The sequence below is a fragment of the Protomyctophum bolini genome, assembly GCF_963924005.1.
Source record: "Protomyctophum bolini genome assembly, chromosome: 4".
Taxonomy (NCBI): Eukaryota; Metazoa; Chordata; class Actinopteri; order Myctophiformes; family Myctophidae; genus Protomyctophum; species Protomyctophum bolini.
Genome location: NC_137865.1, coordinates 40,430,676 through 40,447,989, shown reverse-complemented (window position 1 = coordinate 40,447,989; position 17,314 = coordinate 40,430,676). Strand labels below are relative to the sequence as shown.

At 42.4% G+C, this 17,314-nt stretch overlaps 1 protein-coding gene across 1 annotated transcript; it reads left to right on the top strand.

Annotated features, from left to right (window-relative positions):
* The first annotated feature begins 918 nt into the window (after positions 1 to 918).
* tbc1d15 (TBC1 domain family, member 15) lies at positions 919 to 16,332 on the top strand. Its single transcript, XM_080762337.1, has 17 exons — positions 919 to 1,054; positions 2,658 to 2,759; positions 2,939 to 3,013; positions 3,251 to 3,434; positions 4,188 to 4,395; positions 6,699 to 6,801; positions 7,026 to 7,220; positions 7,951 to 8,079; positions 8,856 to 8,959; positions 9,148 to 9,242; positions 9,540 to 9,656; positions 9,993 to 10,093; positions 10,722 to 10,821; positions 11,430 to 11,527; positions 12,170 to 12,286; positions 12,637 to 12,723; positions 13,261 to 16,332. The coding sequence occupies exons 1-17, from the start codon at positions 1,031 to 1,033 to the stop codon at positions 13,474 to 13,476; spliced, it is 2,055 nt and encodes a 684-aa protein (XP_080618463.1). The 5' UTR covers positions 919 to 1,030; the 3' UTR covers positions 13,477 to 16,332.
* Positions 16,333 to 17,314: the final 982 nt, after the last annotated feature.

Genomic DNA, 17,314 nt, shown 5'->3' with positions numbered 1-17,314 from the left:
TTACGTCATACGTGTCTGCGCAATACATGTTCCGTCACGATGATAAGATATGCGCTCCTCACTTCACACGGGTGTGATTTTTTTTCTTTGTATGACATGTATTTTTGTACCACTGATATCTCTGTCTTTGTAGGACATATTTGTAATAGTTGTAATATTAATTTTGTCTTTATAATATTATGGGTTTTGTTTGGGTAGTTGTAATATTTATGTCTTTATAGGATTTGTTTCACAATGTATTAACATGAACAAAACACTACACAATTTAGCTGGCCATCAGGATTTGCCTAGCCTCCGTAAGGTAGTGGTACCCTGCAGGCTTTCATTTTCGTCGGATTTGCCTAGCCAGGGAGGCAGGAGAGGCTGACAGACCTCCAAATGAAATGTATACCAATCGATACCAATGTATAAACCTGAATACCTGATTAACTCATTTTGTTGAGGGGCCACCTCTGCCCATAGGGGGCGCCACAAGCTAATCTACCGTAAACTGAGACAGAGAGAGAGAGACTATGACATAGTGGTCATGGTCATGGAATGGAACACTCATAGGGAACACTACTTTGTTGATGGCAAAAATATACATTTCGCTGTTTGTACTATAGTGAGTTGATTGAAGTATTTATTAACAGTTTTGTACATTTTAAGAACAACTCAATACAAAAACTGTTAACTGTGAACGACACCAATCATAAACCAGGCATAAAGCATTACACTCGTTTACAATAGTGTCCACCCTTTTCAATTCATCAGATATAACCTAAAGTGACAAAATACAACCGTCAGACTTTTTTAAAATATTATCCCTGGCTTCCAGCAGACAGACCATAGACAGACACATGGACACTAGACAGACAGCAGTCAGGATATGACGATCGTGCCGTTCCTTCTTCTACACGTATCCGCGTGAGCCACGGGCCGGAAGATGACTTGTCAGTGTTGTTGTGGTGGTTGTTTTGGAAGTTGACACTCAGGCACGTGAGCCTACCGTCGTCATCATCGCTCGCGACCTGGTCACACAACGGGTGACATGGCGGCCAATACTCCTCCCAAGGTACTGGACATTAAATAATGTGCCTTTTGTATTGTGTGTTCTGTTCACAAATTATCGCAAGTAAATACTCGCATATTTTATTATAACAACCTTTTTCGACCCCCCCGGTAGTTGTTCAGCATTGTTTTCAACACACAGACACACACAGCAGGTAGCTTTGCTAACATCCTACGTTATGCCCAATTTTTTTGCAACAGTGTCTACGACGGCGGGCGCGCGCGCCCCAAAAACAGCCGATCTACAAGCTCACAACACGTCGCGTGGCGACCTGTTGTGAGCTTGCAGATCGGATGTTTTTGGGGCGCGCGCCGCCGTCGTACGACGAAGCCTGTGTGTTGTCTGGCTTGTTGGTGTTTTTCTGTGCCACACAGACAGATACACACACTGTAGATCACACGTTATGAGCTGTTCTTTTCGTGCAGTATTTTTTAATTGCAGTGCCAAGAAAGAGGCAGAGCTAACGTTAGCATTATTAGCTAACAGGAAGAGTGGGCAACTAACTGGGCACTAATTTAACGAAGAATCATGGGGCTCGATTATGACAAATTGACTGTATTTAAATCAAACATTTAAAACAAATGTTTGTAAAACGGTCTTAACTATTGTAAAGAAGTGCACATGATTAGAACATGATTGAACTTTATTTCCCCCCCCCCAGCTTACCTCCTTTTGATGATTATCTAGAAGTGTATATTTGTATGTCTCTAAATGTTGATTGAAAAGGGTGGACCCTATTGTAAACAAGTGTAATGGTTTTGCTTTATGGTGTCGCAATTTGCAACTCTAGATTTTTTATAATGGGATGATTCAACATTACGACACAGGTCGGTTCTTTATAAACGGGCATTTATTGGGCATTCTTCTCAAATCTCATCCCTCAGCTGTTCCATGCCATGAGAACTATATGTTAACACAAAAATAAACACATAAAACAATCAAAGTGCATCACAGTACATAATATTGACCAAATGAAAATACAAAGAAATGCGCGATGCGCAGGTGAACGTGTCCATCAAACAAACAACACAACAAATACTAATCTAAATATAGAATACCTCGTTGGCCGCTTGTCATGTAAAGAGGTGCTTCGTTCTTGAGTTTCATACAGTCTTTAGAATGTCCTTTTGACCATCTGTCTTTGACTTTAGACGTCTTTCTTACTTTAAAGTTTGTAACACACTATATGTGTGCTGCTTCCTTCATGCAGACCAGAGTCTGAGCGAGTGAGTCAAAGTTTGTACCACCTGTGTTCAATGCCATGCATCAATCAGTCAATCAATCATGGCCCAGTGTTGCTACTGACAGACAGGGAACTTGGTTCTGCCTCAGAAAGTTATCATCTCATCATGTTTACATTTTTAACCTCATATGAAATCAATTATTATTTATTGTATGCATCATGAAATTATTATGAATTATCCTTTATGAACTTATTTTAGTATTTTAGCTATTTTAGTATTTTTCTGAAGTTTGGACGCGGTACCCGAAGCAGCCAGCTAATCTTGCTTAGCAGGCTGAAAACAAGTTGTTTCAAAAGGCATATCTCAATGCTGCATATCTTGAGACTACTGCTGTCCACTGAAGTTTACCACCTCTCTTCTAGGTTTTATATGAACACGAAGGGGTGTTCATACATTCAAACACAGATGACGATGGCATTGAGCAAGATCTACTCATTTCAGGGTCACTTCGCTTAATTGACAAGGTACTCTTAATTCCATGGTAACCTAACCTGATTTTAAAATATGTTGCATGACCATAGTCAGACTTTTGTCTATGGTTTGTAGTATGTAGGAACGGAACATGAAATGAGGTGCATTTGTCATGCTGAGGTTATAGCCATATTCAGCACGTCTTGTTGACTGCATTATATTTTCTTGTCAGGATGCTGAGATCATTGTGGAATACAAACCCTTGGAAGATACAGTTGACCACTCCAACATACTCTGTGCTGGGAAGGTTTGTTTCACTCTTGATTTTCAACATTACATTTAGGCCTGTCACAATTTCTACATAATCGCCTAATCGCAATTTTTGGAGATAATTGCAATTATTTTGCATAATTGACAGGGATCCAATGAAGTGCAGGTAAAAGGGGATATATGGTTGCGTGTTTTGCGGGGGGGTTAAAATAGGGACACCATGTTGAATGTGGTTAACACAGGTGAGGTGAACAATGTCTTTGTGCTTCACCAGGATTCCAGTTCAGTCATGGAATGGTCCCAGGGTCAGGGTGCCGGTGAGCGGTCCCAGGGTGAATGGTCCCAGGGTCAGGGTGTCGGAGAGCGGTCCCCGTTGGAATCACAGCAGAGCTACGAGACAGAGTGGGACATGATTAACGCCGTCTCCTTCAAGAAGAAGACGTGTACTAATGGAGAAAGTATGTCCAATGTTCTTTTCTTCTGTCTTAATTAATGTCTTAAGGCTCTGGCACGTGGTTTTAAGGTGCTTTCAGATGGGGAGTGACTGACGCGCCTAGTAATTCATTTTCACTGAGAGGCGGGATGCGTTTATTTTGGACGCGCGGAGAAGTTCAGGGGCGATTACGCAAGTGTATTTTCGTGTGCGTAGTCCCGTGAAATTGTCGTGTGTGTGTGCTCATTTCGTGCACTCGCCCGCAGTCAACTAGACCTGGATTTATTTTATTATTTTACGCTATGCGTCCCGCGTCCCTCATGAGCAGGCCTGGAGCAGACCTGTCGTTGATCCCGGCGACAACGCCTGCGTCACCCTCTCCTAGGGCATTCACTTCTAGTCATTTTTACTAGTTGCCTAGTTGCCTAGTTTACTAGTCGATTAGTCGTTTAACTACCTATTATGTAAAAAAAACATGTATTATTTTCTTTTTTGGAAATAAATATTTGTACATTTAAAAACTGTACATTGGTGACTAACTATAATCTACCTGATCTTGAGTCCTACAAAACGAAAAAAGTGGATTGAATAGTCGACTAGTTGCTTAATGATGTAAAACTGGTGTTCTACAGTTTGATTTTCTTTCTTCTTTGACAGTCATGTGACCATATCAATGTCCTGAAAAAGTCAATACACACAATTGTTCTGTAAAAGCATGACTTTACATAAAAACTTCAATAATGCACAACCCATTGACCCCCTTCCTCTCCACTTCCAGGTTCCCTGAACCACAGTCAGGAGAAGAGTAGGTGGGCATTCAGTTTCAGCGTCGGTGACCTCGCGTCCATCACGGTGAAAGAGGAAGGTTGGTCCTACCTCCTCTTTAAGCTGAAGGACTCCTCCGCCTCCCTGCCAGCCCTCCACTTCCACCACGGCGGCAGCACAGAGTTCCTGGACAGCCTCAGGAGATGTGTGGTGCTCAGGGAGTGAGTACCCTCTTCCAGGGTGGAACATTACCACCGCATATCTGCCTTGTTAGTAGTAAACACTTTTGGAGAACGTTTAATTACATAAAGTTATAATTTAGTTTAATTAGCTTTTGCCGTACAGAGATTGCCTCCTGTAATTTTATTTACTGGATACCTTCTCAACGGGCCAATTTAAGCCCGACCCTACTGGGTCTGAACTGGTCCAGCTCTAGGCTCAGCCCTACCCAAAATATTACCATAATGTTAGGCCCCAAAACCAGAAAAGGCCTGAGTGAACGAGAGAGGGAAAAAAAGCCACAGGATGGCTGGAGCGCCCAGAGAATCACAGAACCCGAGGCACGGCCCGGCCCGACTAATTAGCGTGCATTTTGGGCCATTCCTGAAAGCGTCAACGTCGGGTAGGGTCAGGTTCGTGCAGAAATTGAGAATCTGTATATTCCATGACATGTCAAATCATTGAATTTATCCTGAATTGATTTGTCTTGTAATTACACATGTATACAAGCAATATTAGAGGTAATTTATTTAATCACACTTAACAAGACACTATGGTGTCATGTCAACAAGTGTATATCTACATAATTTCACCCTCCAAAAACAATTCAGAAGAGTGGCTAGTGAGTGGAGGGATGTTTCTAAACATGCAGGAACTGAAACATTGGCGACAAAGAGATTGAGGTTTATATCATTCCATTGAAATGGAAAGAGTTTCAATACCAGTAACCTACTTAAAGACTACATATGGATTTCCCTGTAGTTTAATGATATTTCCCGATTCCATAGATGCAAATATTGCATTTATGTGTGTTATCTATATGCTAATTCAAGTAATTTGAATAAAGACGATTATGATTCTTTGCATAAGGTCAAAAGCAAAGGGACTCTCCATCTACCCTCATCTGTTTACTTTTTTGATGCACGGAGCCACACTCTTCCCTTTGAGCCAAATATCGCAGCAAATTAATGTGTTTCTCTGCTGGCAAGATAGCCATTATTAATGTTCTTATCAAGGCCTTTCAGAATGAAATTGTTTGGATTAACCCATTCTGAACGGGAACCCATTTTGGTGTTCAGCATCATGTTATGCTTTAGCTATTGAAAAATAGCAGATCTACAAGCTCATAGCGCGCCACCGAGTGGCGCGCTATGAGCTTGTAGGTCTGCTATTTTTGAAAAATTCGAAGAACGACTGACATTTTTAGAATCTGATCTCAGGTCAGAATGGGTTAATCAGACCCAGTGTGTGTCCAGTGGAAACCTCGTATGAATCTGATCTCAGGTCAGAATGGGTTAAATGCCGCACACAAAAGCATCAGGTGTGAATGGCTTGTGACGTCACAATACCATGCCTTTGTCTGCCTGTCAGCCTTGAATGCAACGTAGAGGTGGATACATTGAATATAATTAAATCATAAATCACTGAATAGCTTTGGTTGCAGACATGAAATACCTATTTGAATTGTTCAGTAAAACACTAGCCCATCAGTGAAAGTGCTTCTAAAGGCCCTGACACGCCGTTGATTAGTATCAGGCTTTCCATTAGTATCTGTGCCCAAAAATCGGTTGTTACTGTGCCATCGGGGCTATTCTATTCATGCATCTGCCTCACCTGATTCCGTCAAGGGGGAGAGAGGGGGGAGGTAGAGAGAGCTTTGTGGTTGGCTGTTCAGTCCAAGAGAGTCTGGTTAGTTTTGATTTCATAGGGGATTCACACTATGGTCCCGGATGCGGACTCTGGACCACTTGGCAAGTTGGCAGTTGTTGTGGTTGGTGTGAATGCTGCGTACCGTTCCCAGGAGCGGATCACCCAACCGTTCCCGGGACTGCATCGGGAACGATTGAAGTGTACTCTGATACATATCAATGCAATGTGAAAGCATTGAATACAGTTGAATGAAGTGTTCTTGGGTACGGAAGAATCAAGGCCAATGTGAATCATGGCCAGCGGGGACCAGGCAACCGTATTCGGGAACAGTTTGAATCAAACGGACTCTTTCAGGTACTAGAGTGCTCCGGCTAGTAGAAGATTTTTTTTGGACCCAAAAAGAACGGATTCCGTTTCACCTAAGACTACATCTAATTTAAGTTTGTTATCAGTGAGCCATGTGCAGATTTTACCGAGCTCGGAGCGAAGGGCTCAAAATAGAAATTTGTGATGAACCAAAATTACTGTGAAACACACCAAACGCTTTAAATAACAGTGGAGGCCCTGACTGAATGTCGATATTATTCCTTAGATGAAGACGGTTCTATTGGTATTAAAAACGATGGTTTTCTTTTTTCACCTCTTTCTTTTGAAGGTCACCAGATAATGAAAGCTGCCTGCTGGTCAGCACTCCCAACAAGGCTCTCTCCCAGTCCTTTGAGAATCTTCTGGATGACAAAAATTATGGCCTGGTCAATGTAAGTAAGGCGCTAAAATCAGCAAAGTTACTTACTTACCATGAACAATATGAAATGTGACACATGCTATGTTTGATGTTGGCAGGTATCCTAGTTCCTTTCTAAATTGTTTTCTTTTAATCATAATAATAGCTCAGATTTTTCTGAAGTACCAAAAGTCGCTTTACGTAAAGAAAAGGAAGGAACCAGCTCTATTTGAACTAGACGCCACTTGTCTCCCACAGAAGCTGCAGAAGGACCCCTATGAGGCGACGCTCGGAGGCTTCTCCAGGGTCACCAACTACATATACGACGCCTTCTGGATCGCAGACGAACAGCAACAGCGCCCCCCGGAGGAGGTGGCCGACCTGCTCACGGAGGTCATCCCAGGTCTGGAGATCAACCAGCAGGAAGAGCCTGGTTTTGAAGTCATCACCAGAGTGAGTGATTAGAGGGACATAGGGCATAGGTCAGTGGTTTGAAGTCATCACCAGAGTGAGTGATTAGAGGGACATAGGGCATAGGTCAGTGGTTTTCAACCAGTGATTAGAGGGACATAGGGCATAGGTCAGTGGTTTTCAACCAGTGATTAGAGGGACATAGGGCATAGGTCAGTGGTTTTCAACCAGTGGTCCTTGAGACCAGAGTGAGTTATTAGAGGGACATAGGGCATAGGTCAGTGGTTTTCAACCAGTGGACCTTGAGACCAGAGTGAGTTATTAGAGGGACATAGGGCATAGGTCAGTGGTTTTCAACCAGTGGACCTTGAGGAGGTTCCAGGTGGTCCCCAGCTAAACGATGGAGAGTTGGTAACCAAATGGACCCTCATAGATCTTACTCTTGAGTGTGTAAAATGAAATTACTGGTCGTTTGGTTTAATTTTACACACTCAAGAGTTAAAGATCTAACATCTGCATTACATCATTTACAAGGAGTCTACACAATTAGAGAATGTAGAAGAATTGTTATTTTTATCAACGTTTACCTGTTAGCTGTCCTAATGGTACCAACATCCATCTTTTGGGGCCTGAGAAGGCTAAATCTCATCACATTGTGGTCTGTGACTCAAATGCAGAATAAATAATGAAACCTTGATATGGAAAGGGTTGAAAACCACTGGACTATTCGGTGACTCTCACTGTACATTCATGGGTGAATTTTCCATCTCAGGTTGACCTGGGAAGCAGACCGGAGGTCCAGAGGAGACAGCCGCTGTCGGCCGAGGACTGGCTGGAGCACCAGGACACAGAGGGACGCATGCTGCGCGTCGCTCAGCTCAAACAAGTCATCTTCAAAGGGGCATGTTGCGTTTACTTTGTTTTTATACCTTTTCACAGGTCACTTCAGACAAGCAGTTCAGTCAAAACTGTTCAGTTTTTGTACCCTGCCCCCCTCCCCCCGTCCAGAAACGGAAAACATAGATAAAAAGATCAAGTGTATATACACTGAATGGTTACAAAAAATAAGATAATACACAAACAAGAAACAACAAAAAAAGGAACAAACTAAAAGGAAGGCTAGGAAGAAAAAAAAAAAGTATAAATCTAAAATAGCAAATAATGTTAATCAATAGTAGTAATAATAGTAATGGTAGTAAAGGGGCATGTTGAATTTTCTTTATTAGTCAATCCCTGCCAGGGATTCAATGTGACTACATTTTGATAAGAGAAAATGCTATGGATGAATGATAACACAACCTTTTGAAGAATATATAACACTACTAATAAGAAATGCAGTGAAAGTGTTGCAATTAGCCACTGCCTTCTAAATTCAGTTTATGTTAATATGTTCAAATAATGTGCACAGAACAGTTTTTGCCAAGCTAGTAGACGTACTGTTTGACAAATGTTCACCTATTATGTAATGCCCGGAATTGTGTGACCAGACCCACCCCCTACTTACTTCCATACAGTACATTCTTTTGAATTGTGTGACCCTCCCCCTACTTACTTCCCCATACAGTGCATTCTTTACACTGCCCAACCCTTTCAGTTTCCGTGTGTGATATTTATTCAGTACATTGTGACTACTGTACATGTCCTCCAGTTGACCCGCGTTTCTCTGTGACCCTGCAGGGATTATGCCACGCCGTGAGGAAAGAAGCGTGGAAGTTTCTTCTGGGGTATTTCCCCTGGGAGAGCAGCTCGGAGGAGAGGAAAACCCTACAGAGAAGAAAAACGTAAGGGTTCTGCGTAATCATGCAAAATCCTTTGACATCTACAAGCTGTGTGTCACAACATGTCGTGAGCTTCTTTTAGGCGAACGTCCCCCCGTCCTGTCCCCCAGAATGGGGATGTTGTTCTCTCCAAACATTATGGCCTCTTTACTTAACAACACAGTGCATGTCCGTCTCTCCTTGTGCCAAAGGGACGAGTACTTCAGGATGAAACTTCAGTGGAAGTCGGTCAGTGAAGAGCAGGAGAGGAGAAACTCCAGGTTTAGAGACTACATGAGTCTCATAGGTAACTAACCACAGATTTGTTTGGTTTACTTTGTCTTTTACTGGTTGCTTTTCAAGACTAACTGACACTGTGGTGTCAGAAACACTCTATATGCCACTGAAGTGTCTCTGCACATTCATGCACACAGACCAGTGTGTATTACGTATCTAAGTACGTATTCATAACAAGATCACACATTTTGTACAAACAGGGAAGCATATTGCAGTTAATGTTGGAGTTAAATATGTATATTCGAAATACACTTTTATTACATATTATGACGGCCACCATCAGTTCTTTCTCTCCTTTTCTCCTCAGAGAAAGACGTGAACCGAACGGACCGGACCAACAGATTCTATGAAGGCATCGACAACCCCGGCCTGGTTCTGCTGCACGACATCTTGATGACGTACAGCATGTACGACTTTGACCTGGGTGAGCTATTTCTAGGCACATTTTTTAGTGCTTCTATTTGCACAGACGGATTTCAGTCCTGAGGATTTCATAGGGGTCATTTAATGAGATCATTGCAGATTTGCAAAAAATCTATTTCAGTCCTGGGATATCTTCTTGGCTTTAAGCCATGTGATTGATGGTAGGTGTGGCACTCCACCTCAGCAATCCATCTCCCAGGGGTCTAGCACATTGTTGCAGGGACGTTACCGGTTGATACAGACAACAGTCCAACAGTCTCGGACCAATTACAGTGTCATGAGTTTCTGCCGGCTGGATAATGCTGTGTGTAACGTGTTTATTGTTCTCCGTCTCCAGGGTATGTCCAGGGAATGAGTGACCTCCTCTCCCCGATCCTCTACGTGATGGAGAACGAGGTGGACGCTTTCTGGTGCTTCGTCTCCTTCATGGACCAGATGGTAACGTCCCAGTGTCTTTGCTACTGTTATTACATAGCTCAAATTAATGGCAATGATAGACGAGGCAAAAGGTATATTATGAATCAAATTATATCGTATATTTATTATTCTTAAAAAAAAAGACAACAAATAGAAAATCATGTAGATCTCGCAATACACATGGGAAGAGCATGGCTCCATTCGGCATCTTGGACATACAGTATATGACATATGATAATTGTATGGCTCCAAATTTGGACATTATCTTCAGCCCGATCATTTGTGAAAATAAACACAAAGGCCATCCAGTTTATTCCAGCATTTCTTTATTGAGATAGACGGTAGGGGAGGGGGGAGGTAGACTGTGAAGGACAGGAGTTTTTAGGTTTGAATCCTTGAGCAGACAAAGATGTATGCAGGTCTCAAAGTGAAGATCTTAACCCACTCTACCATCAGTGGGTACAAACATTACTTCAGCATTGTTGTTGCAATCAAGAAAGAACATGGCGTTGTTGCCAGGATACGTTTGAAATGCAGTCCTGTGTCTCGCCTTGTTGCTTGGAGACTATCCGTTAACCAGAGACCCGATTCCCTTTGAAGATCATAATGAATACTCGCTCACCATCTTTTTGTGTGCGTGTGTGTACAGCACCAGAACTTTGAGGAACAGATGCAGGGCATGAAGACCCAGCTGATCCAGCTCAGTAGTCTGTTGAGGCTGCTGGACCTCACATTCTGGAACTACCTTGGTATGCAACACCCCCTTAATACCTGTACCACCATCATGAAAAATACACATTTCTGCTGGGCTGGCAGGTGTCGGGTAAAAATGGTAAAGCACACTGGACGCGTCTGGTCTGGTGTGCAGGGACCTTAACTGGTGCATTTATATAGCGTCTTCATCCAAGGCGCTTTACATATATTGTACATTAGATTCACCCATTCACAGCAATTAGGGGTTCAGCGTCTTGCTCAAGGACACTGCGACACTAACTCTGGGGGAGTTCGAACTGGCAACCTTGCGGTTACCAACCAGCCACTCTACCCCTGAGCCACCGCCACCGTTATACTCAACAGTTAATAGGCCATATATTTAGGCCAGGTGCTGAACATCAAAGCAAGAATCAGAAAAAAGGTTAAAACATGCAGCTGCTAACAAACTAAAATAAAACCACACTAAAATTACCCCACCCAGTTGTGAAAGCGACTAGAATGAATACCTTGCTAAATACACATTTCATACTTTTCGGCATAGTATATACGTGGACAGTAAAACTAGTAGTGATTTCCTTTTTATGTTTTTTGCTGTGCAGTGCACCATTTAAACACATTTCACCCTTTTGTGTTTACACTGCAGAGTCTCAGGATTCTGGATTCCTGTATTTTTGCTTCCGCTGGTTACTGATCCGTTTCAAGAGGGAACTGAGCTTCCAGGACGTGCTGCGACTCTGGGAGGTGAGGAAACGTTCCAGTGTTCCAGAACCCACCTAGCACACATTATGTCATCTTGAAGGGGGAAAAAAAAGTAATTTCATAGCCAGTGCGCTGCAAAAGTAGGTCAACTCAATAATTCTGTCACTCCAGAGCAAATCGGAGTCGGTCAAAAGCACACAACTGACATAACATGACATGTAGTAGATCAGCTAAAGTCTGACATAATGTTAAAACACCAAAAGGGGTTCCCGTTCAGAATGGGTTAAATGCTGGATAATTTCTTCACATCAACCGGATCACAGAGGCAAGCGGGAAGTCCGAGGTAATTCACATCCAGATCTTTAGGTATTTGATGTGATTTTTTTCCCATCATGACGCTATCCCATCAAATCAATATACCATGTATACTGTATACAGTATATACTGTATGTGTTGAGTTGAAGTTTTCCGTAGTTTGTTGTCTCAGTAGACGTCTGGTTCTCTCCCAGGTCATGTGGACTGGGTTAGTTTTCCGTAGTTTGTTGTCTCAGTAGACGTCTGGTTCTCTCCCAGGTCATGTGGACTGGGTTAGTTTTCCGTATTTTGTTGTCTCAGTAGACGTCTGCTTCTCTGGGTTAGTTTGCCGTAGTTTGTTGTCTCAGTAGACGTCTGCTTCTCTTCCAGGTCATGTGGACTGCCTTGCCTTGCCAAAACTTCCATCTCCTCGTGTGCTGTGCCATCCTCGACTCAGAGAAACGTAAAATCATGGAGGAGAACTACGGCTTCAATGAAATCCTCAAGGTAACTATTGTCACCGTGAATATAATCCAAAGCAATGGTCCTCCAATAGATTGACACAATTAACTTTAGCATATCTTTCCGTTAAGGTCCCTGCAGACTGAAATTTTCCACTGTTTTTTTCTGAAAAACGCTTCAGTCTGCAAGGACCTTTTTTATAGTCTCTTCCTTTGGGTCTTCAGCCACTAGTTGAGAAACGGGCTGAAACCAAATGTATTTGTGTGCAAGTTGTGGAAGTGAGAAATGGACCTGGTGAAAGTTGTGGAAGTGAGAATGGACCTGGAGTTATGGAAGTGAGAATGATGGACCTGGTGATTCGATAACCTCTAAAACCTTTCCTTACCGTTCAACAGCACATTAATGAACTTTCCATGAAGCTGGATATTGAGGAAATCCTCCAAAAATCAGAATCTATTTGCTTGCAGATAAAAAATTGCAAGGTAGGTTAATGCACATTATAACACACAACCTGTTTATAAACCTCTCTGTAAAGGGATTATTAACTGACAGTTTGGTTGAGATAAAAAGCACCACTGATTTTCTGTTACCAATATTGACACTATTATAATCCTTATAATTAACTGTGTTGTGTTGATATTAAAAGTCCTCAATTCGACCAGATATTCCTCCTTGAAATCAAAGCGATCTCCTATGAGTAGAGATGGGTCTGATTAATAGTTAGGATATAATAGGATCAAAAAAATCAAATATATATATAGTTTTTTATATAAAAAGAAAATGTTGTAGCCTATATTGTCATTGAAATCCTGCCCATAGTAACTACATTTTAGAGGATACCATTTATTGTGGTGGCTTAGGCCTACTGCAGGTGACTTGAGTGCTATATGGTGCAATGTTGAGCACAGGGCTACAGGCCTATAATTATATAATTGGCCCCTAAAACTAATGGGGGCGAATAGACAGAATTGGTACCTTGTTATAAATAATAATATATTACCCCCCCTCCTCCTCCTCAGGATCTGCCTCATTCAATAAGTGACATCCTGGGGTTCCAGACGGACGCTGAGGCTCCTCCCAGGTTAGAGGCACCAGAGCTGGGGGGTCGCCAGAGACCACCTCCCCCCCCCTCCTCCTCCTCCAGACCCCCTCCCAGACAGGAGGCCTGCTCTAACGGCCACGGACACTTACGAGAAACACCTGCCAACGGCTGCAACGTTGCCTTCATCTCATAGTCCACCGTAAAGGTGGTTGCACACGGGGCGCGTTTTTCGGAAAAACCGATGGAGAAACGCCGCTAAAAATCCGAAAATCGCGCCCGGTGTGTGGAGACCTTAACACCCACACAGAGACTTTACAATAGCCTCACAGCTGCAAGGGAGATATATGTGTATATATACAGGTATATATATATATATATGTATGCCTACGCAGGGTAAGAATGGCATTGTGTGCTACTACAACATCCAGTCTGCCACTCCCCCCAACAAGCGAGAAAGGAGAAAGAATGTACAATGGATTTAAGATTATTCAAATCTTATTTTTGTAATTTCTTGTACCATATTATTGTCTTTCATTGAAATGAGTCATTCCTTCCTCTCTCGCGGATGTTTTCTATATAAGGATGGGGCAAATAGTGTCTTATTGTGACTAATAATAATAATCTTAATCATTATTATGGGTGGTTGATTCCTCTGTATTCGTACCAGCTTGGGTGGGCCCTCCAACAAAAATGTAGGCCTTTTTCACGGCAGCCATATTGATATAAATTGTTGTCATGTTACCAGTGATATTAACCCATTTAGACCTGAGAACGATTCTACAAATGCCAGTTTTCTGAAAAACCAATGTTTCAATGTCAGTGGTTCTCAAACTATGTCATGTAAAGGACCCCAAAAATGATATGTATTTGGACGCAGACCCCCATCTGAAAATATGCTGTTCCAAGGACCTCCCAGAAGCAAAGATTTTAGTTAAAAACGTTCGCTCTGAAAGAATATACATTCCAAATTAAAAAAAATATTTTTAATTTTGTCAATAGCTAAAGTATAACATAATGCTTTGAAACATTAAAAGGGGTTCCCGTGCTGAATGGGTTAATTATGGCTTCTGTGAAAAGCGTATATTGGCCACGTTGGCACAAGTGGGAAGCTGGTTGGAGAGGTCGGACCTGGTTCCCTGTTGTCGGGTGAACAATACCAGCTCGTCATGATGGTTGTCTACAGCAGTGGTTCCCAAAGTGTCGGTCCGGGGACCCCCAGGGGTCCTTGAGGGAGTTCCAGGGGCTACCCAGCTAGATAGTTGGGAATCAAATGGACCCTTATGGGTCTGTAACTCTGAGAGTGTACAAATGTACACTCTCTGAGTTAGATTAACATTGATTTTACAATATACATTGGGGGTCCCAGAGATAGAAATGCCATTAAAATGGGGGTCCGTAGACTAATATGCAGGTCCTTGAAATTAAACTGGTTGAGAATCATTGCTAGAGCTGTAAATAACTTCTCTTATGGGGGTCCCTGGCATATCTTTTCAAATGGGGGTCCACAACATAGTGTAAATTTGGGGGTTCCTTGACATGGAAAAAGTTTGTGAACCACTGCTGTACAGACCCTCCCCACAACGACCTCCGTAGCGGTGGGCAGTGACGGGGGCGGTCGGATACTGACATGGCGACTGAATTGAAAAAGGGAGAGACGAAAAGTACAGTAATATAAATGCAATCTATATAAATGCAGTTTACTCCACCCAGCACCATCATTGATTTATATAAGGTGATTAATCGAACATCTGGGTGGGGGAAACGCCTAACTATAGCCAGCTTCAGAGATTTATCGGGCATTGTTTTTTTTTGTTTCTTTTGTTATTTTCTTTTGTCTTTGTCTTGTCCTCTTATCTTGTCTGTGTTTTAAGGTAATGTGTTAATCAGTTCGTCGTCTAACAAGATGGGCCCTAATTACGGCGTGGCTTCCCTGTGGCCCCTATTATTGTGACCCCTCGCTGAGTTCCATGACCAAAATGTTAATGAAGTATTAAATGTGACAAAACACATCCTTGCCTTGCCGTTAAAAAAACAAAAATCACATGTGTGAATGAGCGCCGCGTTTGTTTAAAGTGTTGTACGCTAAACATTTAAAAGTCCATAGACTTGGCTGCCACATGACATCACATTTAGTGCTCTAAACAAAACACTAAAAAGTCCATAGACCTGGCTGCCATAACGTAATTTCAAAAGCCAGACTTAGGAGGGGCTAGCGCCCTCTCAAAAATGGGTCTGCGTAACTGCATCTTTCCAGTGCAGTCAGTCAGTACTTGTTGGCCAGTCTAGCGCGGTTATGGTACTCAAATGTTTGGGGAAAATAATCACCTGTGGAGCACCATTATATTTAGGCTAAATGTGAGGACATTCGGTGCTACGCCGTCTAAAAACAAAACAAACTATAGATTATATTATACATACGCTCCACTCAGTATTACCTGTTGTTGAATTGGTCCTTCAATGTCCTAATTGAAGTATTATTGATGTTGTGTCTGATCCCCTGTATCTCCCCCCCCCCCCCCCCCCCCCCAGTGTATGAAGGGTCTTGAACCAAGTCAAGTCACAGTATGTTTAGCAAAAGAGTGGTTCTCTCCTAATTACTCTCCCCAACATTTGATGAAAGTAAACGGGGGGCCAAATCTTTTAACAGTAAAACTTTATATTTTATTTAAAAAATTCCAAAACAACTTGTATCGTCCAATTAAGTTTAGTTTTGCTGCCGTTAAGCTTAATTGGATCTATTTACTTAATTGGATCTATTTGATATTGGATCAGGAATAATGCGTCCAAAACAAACAAACAAATCTCTTATGAATTCAACTCATGGGATGAGTGATTGTGGGGGTGAGCCACTCCTTACATTTTACGCCTTGATGTGAATATTTACTTATTTTTTTGTTGTTGAGAAATACATTTGCATTTGAATTAATTTTGACTTTGATTTACTTTGTGTTGCGTTGCCACAGGATGCAAAAGCAGGTTAACGGCAATACTGATTTCAGCTGCTTTGGAATGGAAATTGGCACTGCAGATAATAAAGCCACTGAAGGAGGACTCAGGTATTTTGTTTACTTACTTTGTTTAATATTTGCAACATTACATTTTTTTTACCCCCCAAAGAATTTTTGTCACCATGTTCAATTCATCAAAATAACAAAATGCCTGAATTGTAATTGTAAATTGCACAAGAAAGTATATAAATAGGTATCAAAGAATTTCCAGGCAGAGCAAATGGGTGGGGGGGATTGATTAACCCACCCCTTCCCACGTAATTTCACTTAAAAAAAACAAACAGGAGGGAGGCGACTGTGAAATGTCATTTCGCCCCTCTTTCAAGTATGTAAGAGACGTGGGTCAACACGTGACCTTCTTGACCTCCTGTGCCAGTCCAGTCCACACACACACACACACACACACACACTGCTCCTGATTCCTTTGAGGAGGGAAGACATTTGCAGCCGTGTTTGAGGTGCTGATGGACGACGCTGTCTGTCAGAGTGAGCTATCGCCTGCAATCTCGCGGCGCTTATGTGGCGCTGCACAGTTGGAACAAAGCAGCGTCTCTCGGCTCTTTCATTTCCTGTGCGGCAGGAAATTGCCTCGGCACATACAGTAGAGAGCAGATAGCAACGCCGCCGCCAACGCCTGCCGACCACCACAGCTGCGGCTTATCAGCCGTGGTGTTTTCATTAGAATGGAGGCTGCTTTATGTGGACGTGTTGTCTGTTGTTCTGTCATTCGTTCAGTTTCAACTCGTAAACGTGGGTGTAGTTCTACAGTAACTGGGCAGAGCCAGCGGCATATGAAGCCATTGACAGGCAAAGAGTGTCTGTCACACGTTGTTTTTCTTAAGATTTCTTTTTTGGCTTTTCTGCCCTTATTTGGATAGTAGTAAATGGTGCATTTATGTATATAGCGCCTTTATCCAAGGCGCTTTACATAGATTATGCATTAAATTCACCCATTCACACACACATTCATACACCGATTGTCGGCGGAAAACCATGCAAGGCACCAACCAGCACATCAGGAGC

Excerpts from the sequence above, each read along its gene's own strand:
- tbc1d15 (XM_080762337.1), top strand. The coding sequence starts at position 1,031 with ATGGCGGCCAATACTCCTCCCAAG. Across the intron at positions 7,221-7,950 it reads GTTTTGAAGTCATCACCAGA|GTTGACCTGGGAAGCAGACC; the intron begins GTGAGTGATTAG and ends TTTCCATCTCAG. Across the intron at positions 11,528-12,169 it reads ACGTGCTGCGACTCTGGGAG|GTCATGTGGACTGCCTTGCC; the intron begins GTGAGGAAACGT and ends CTTCTCTTCCAG.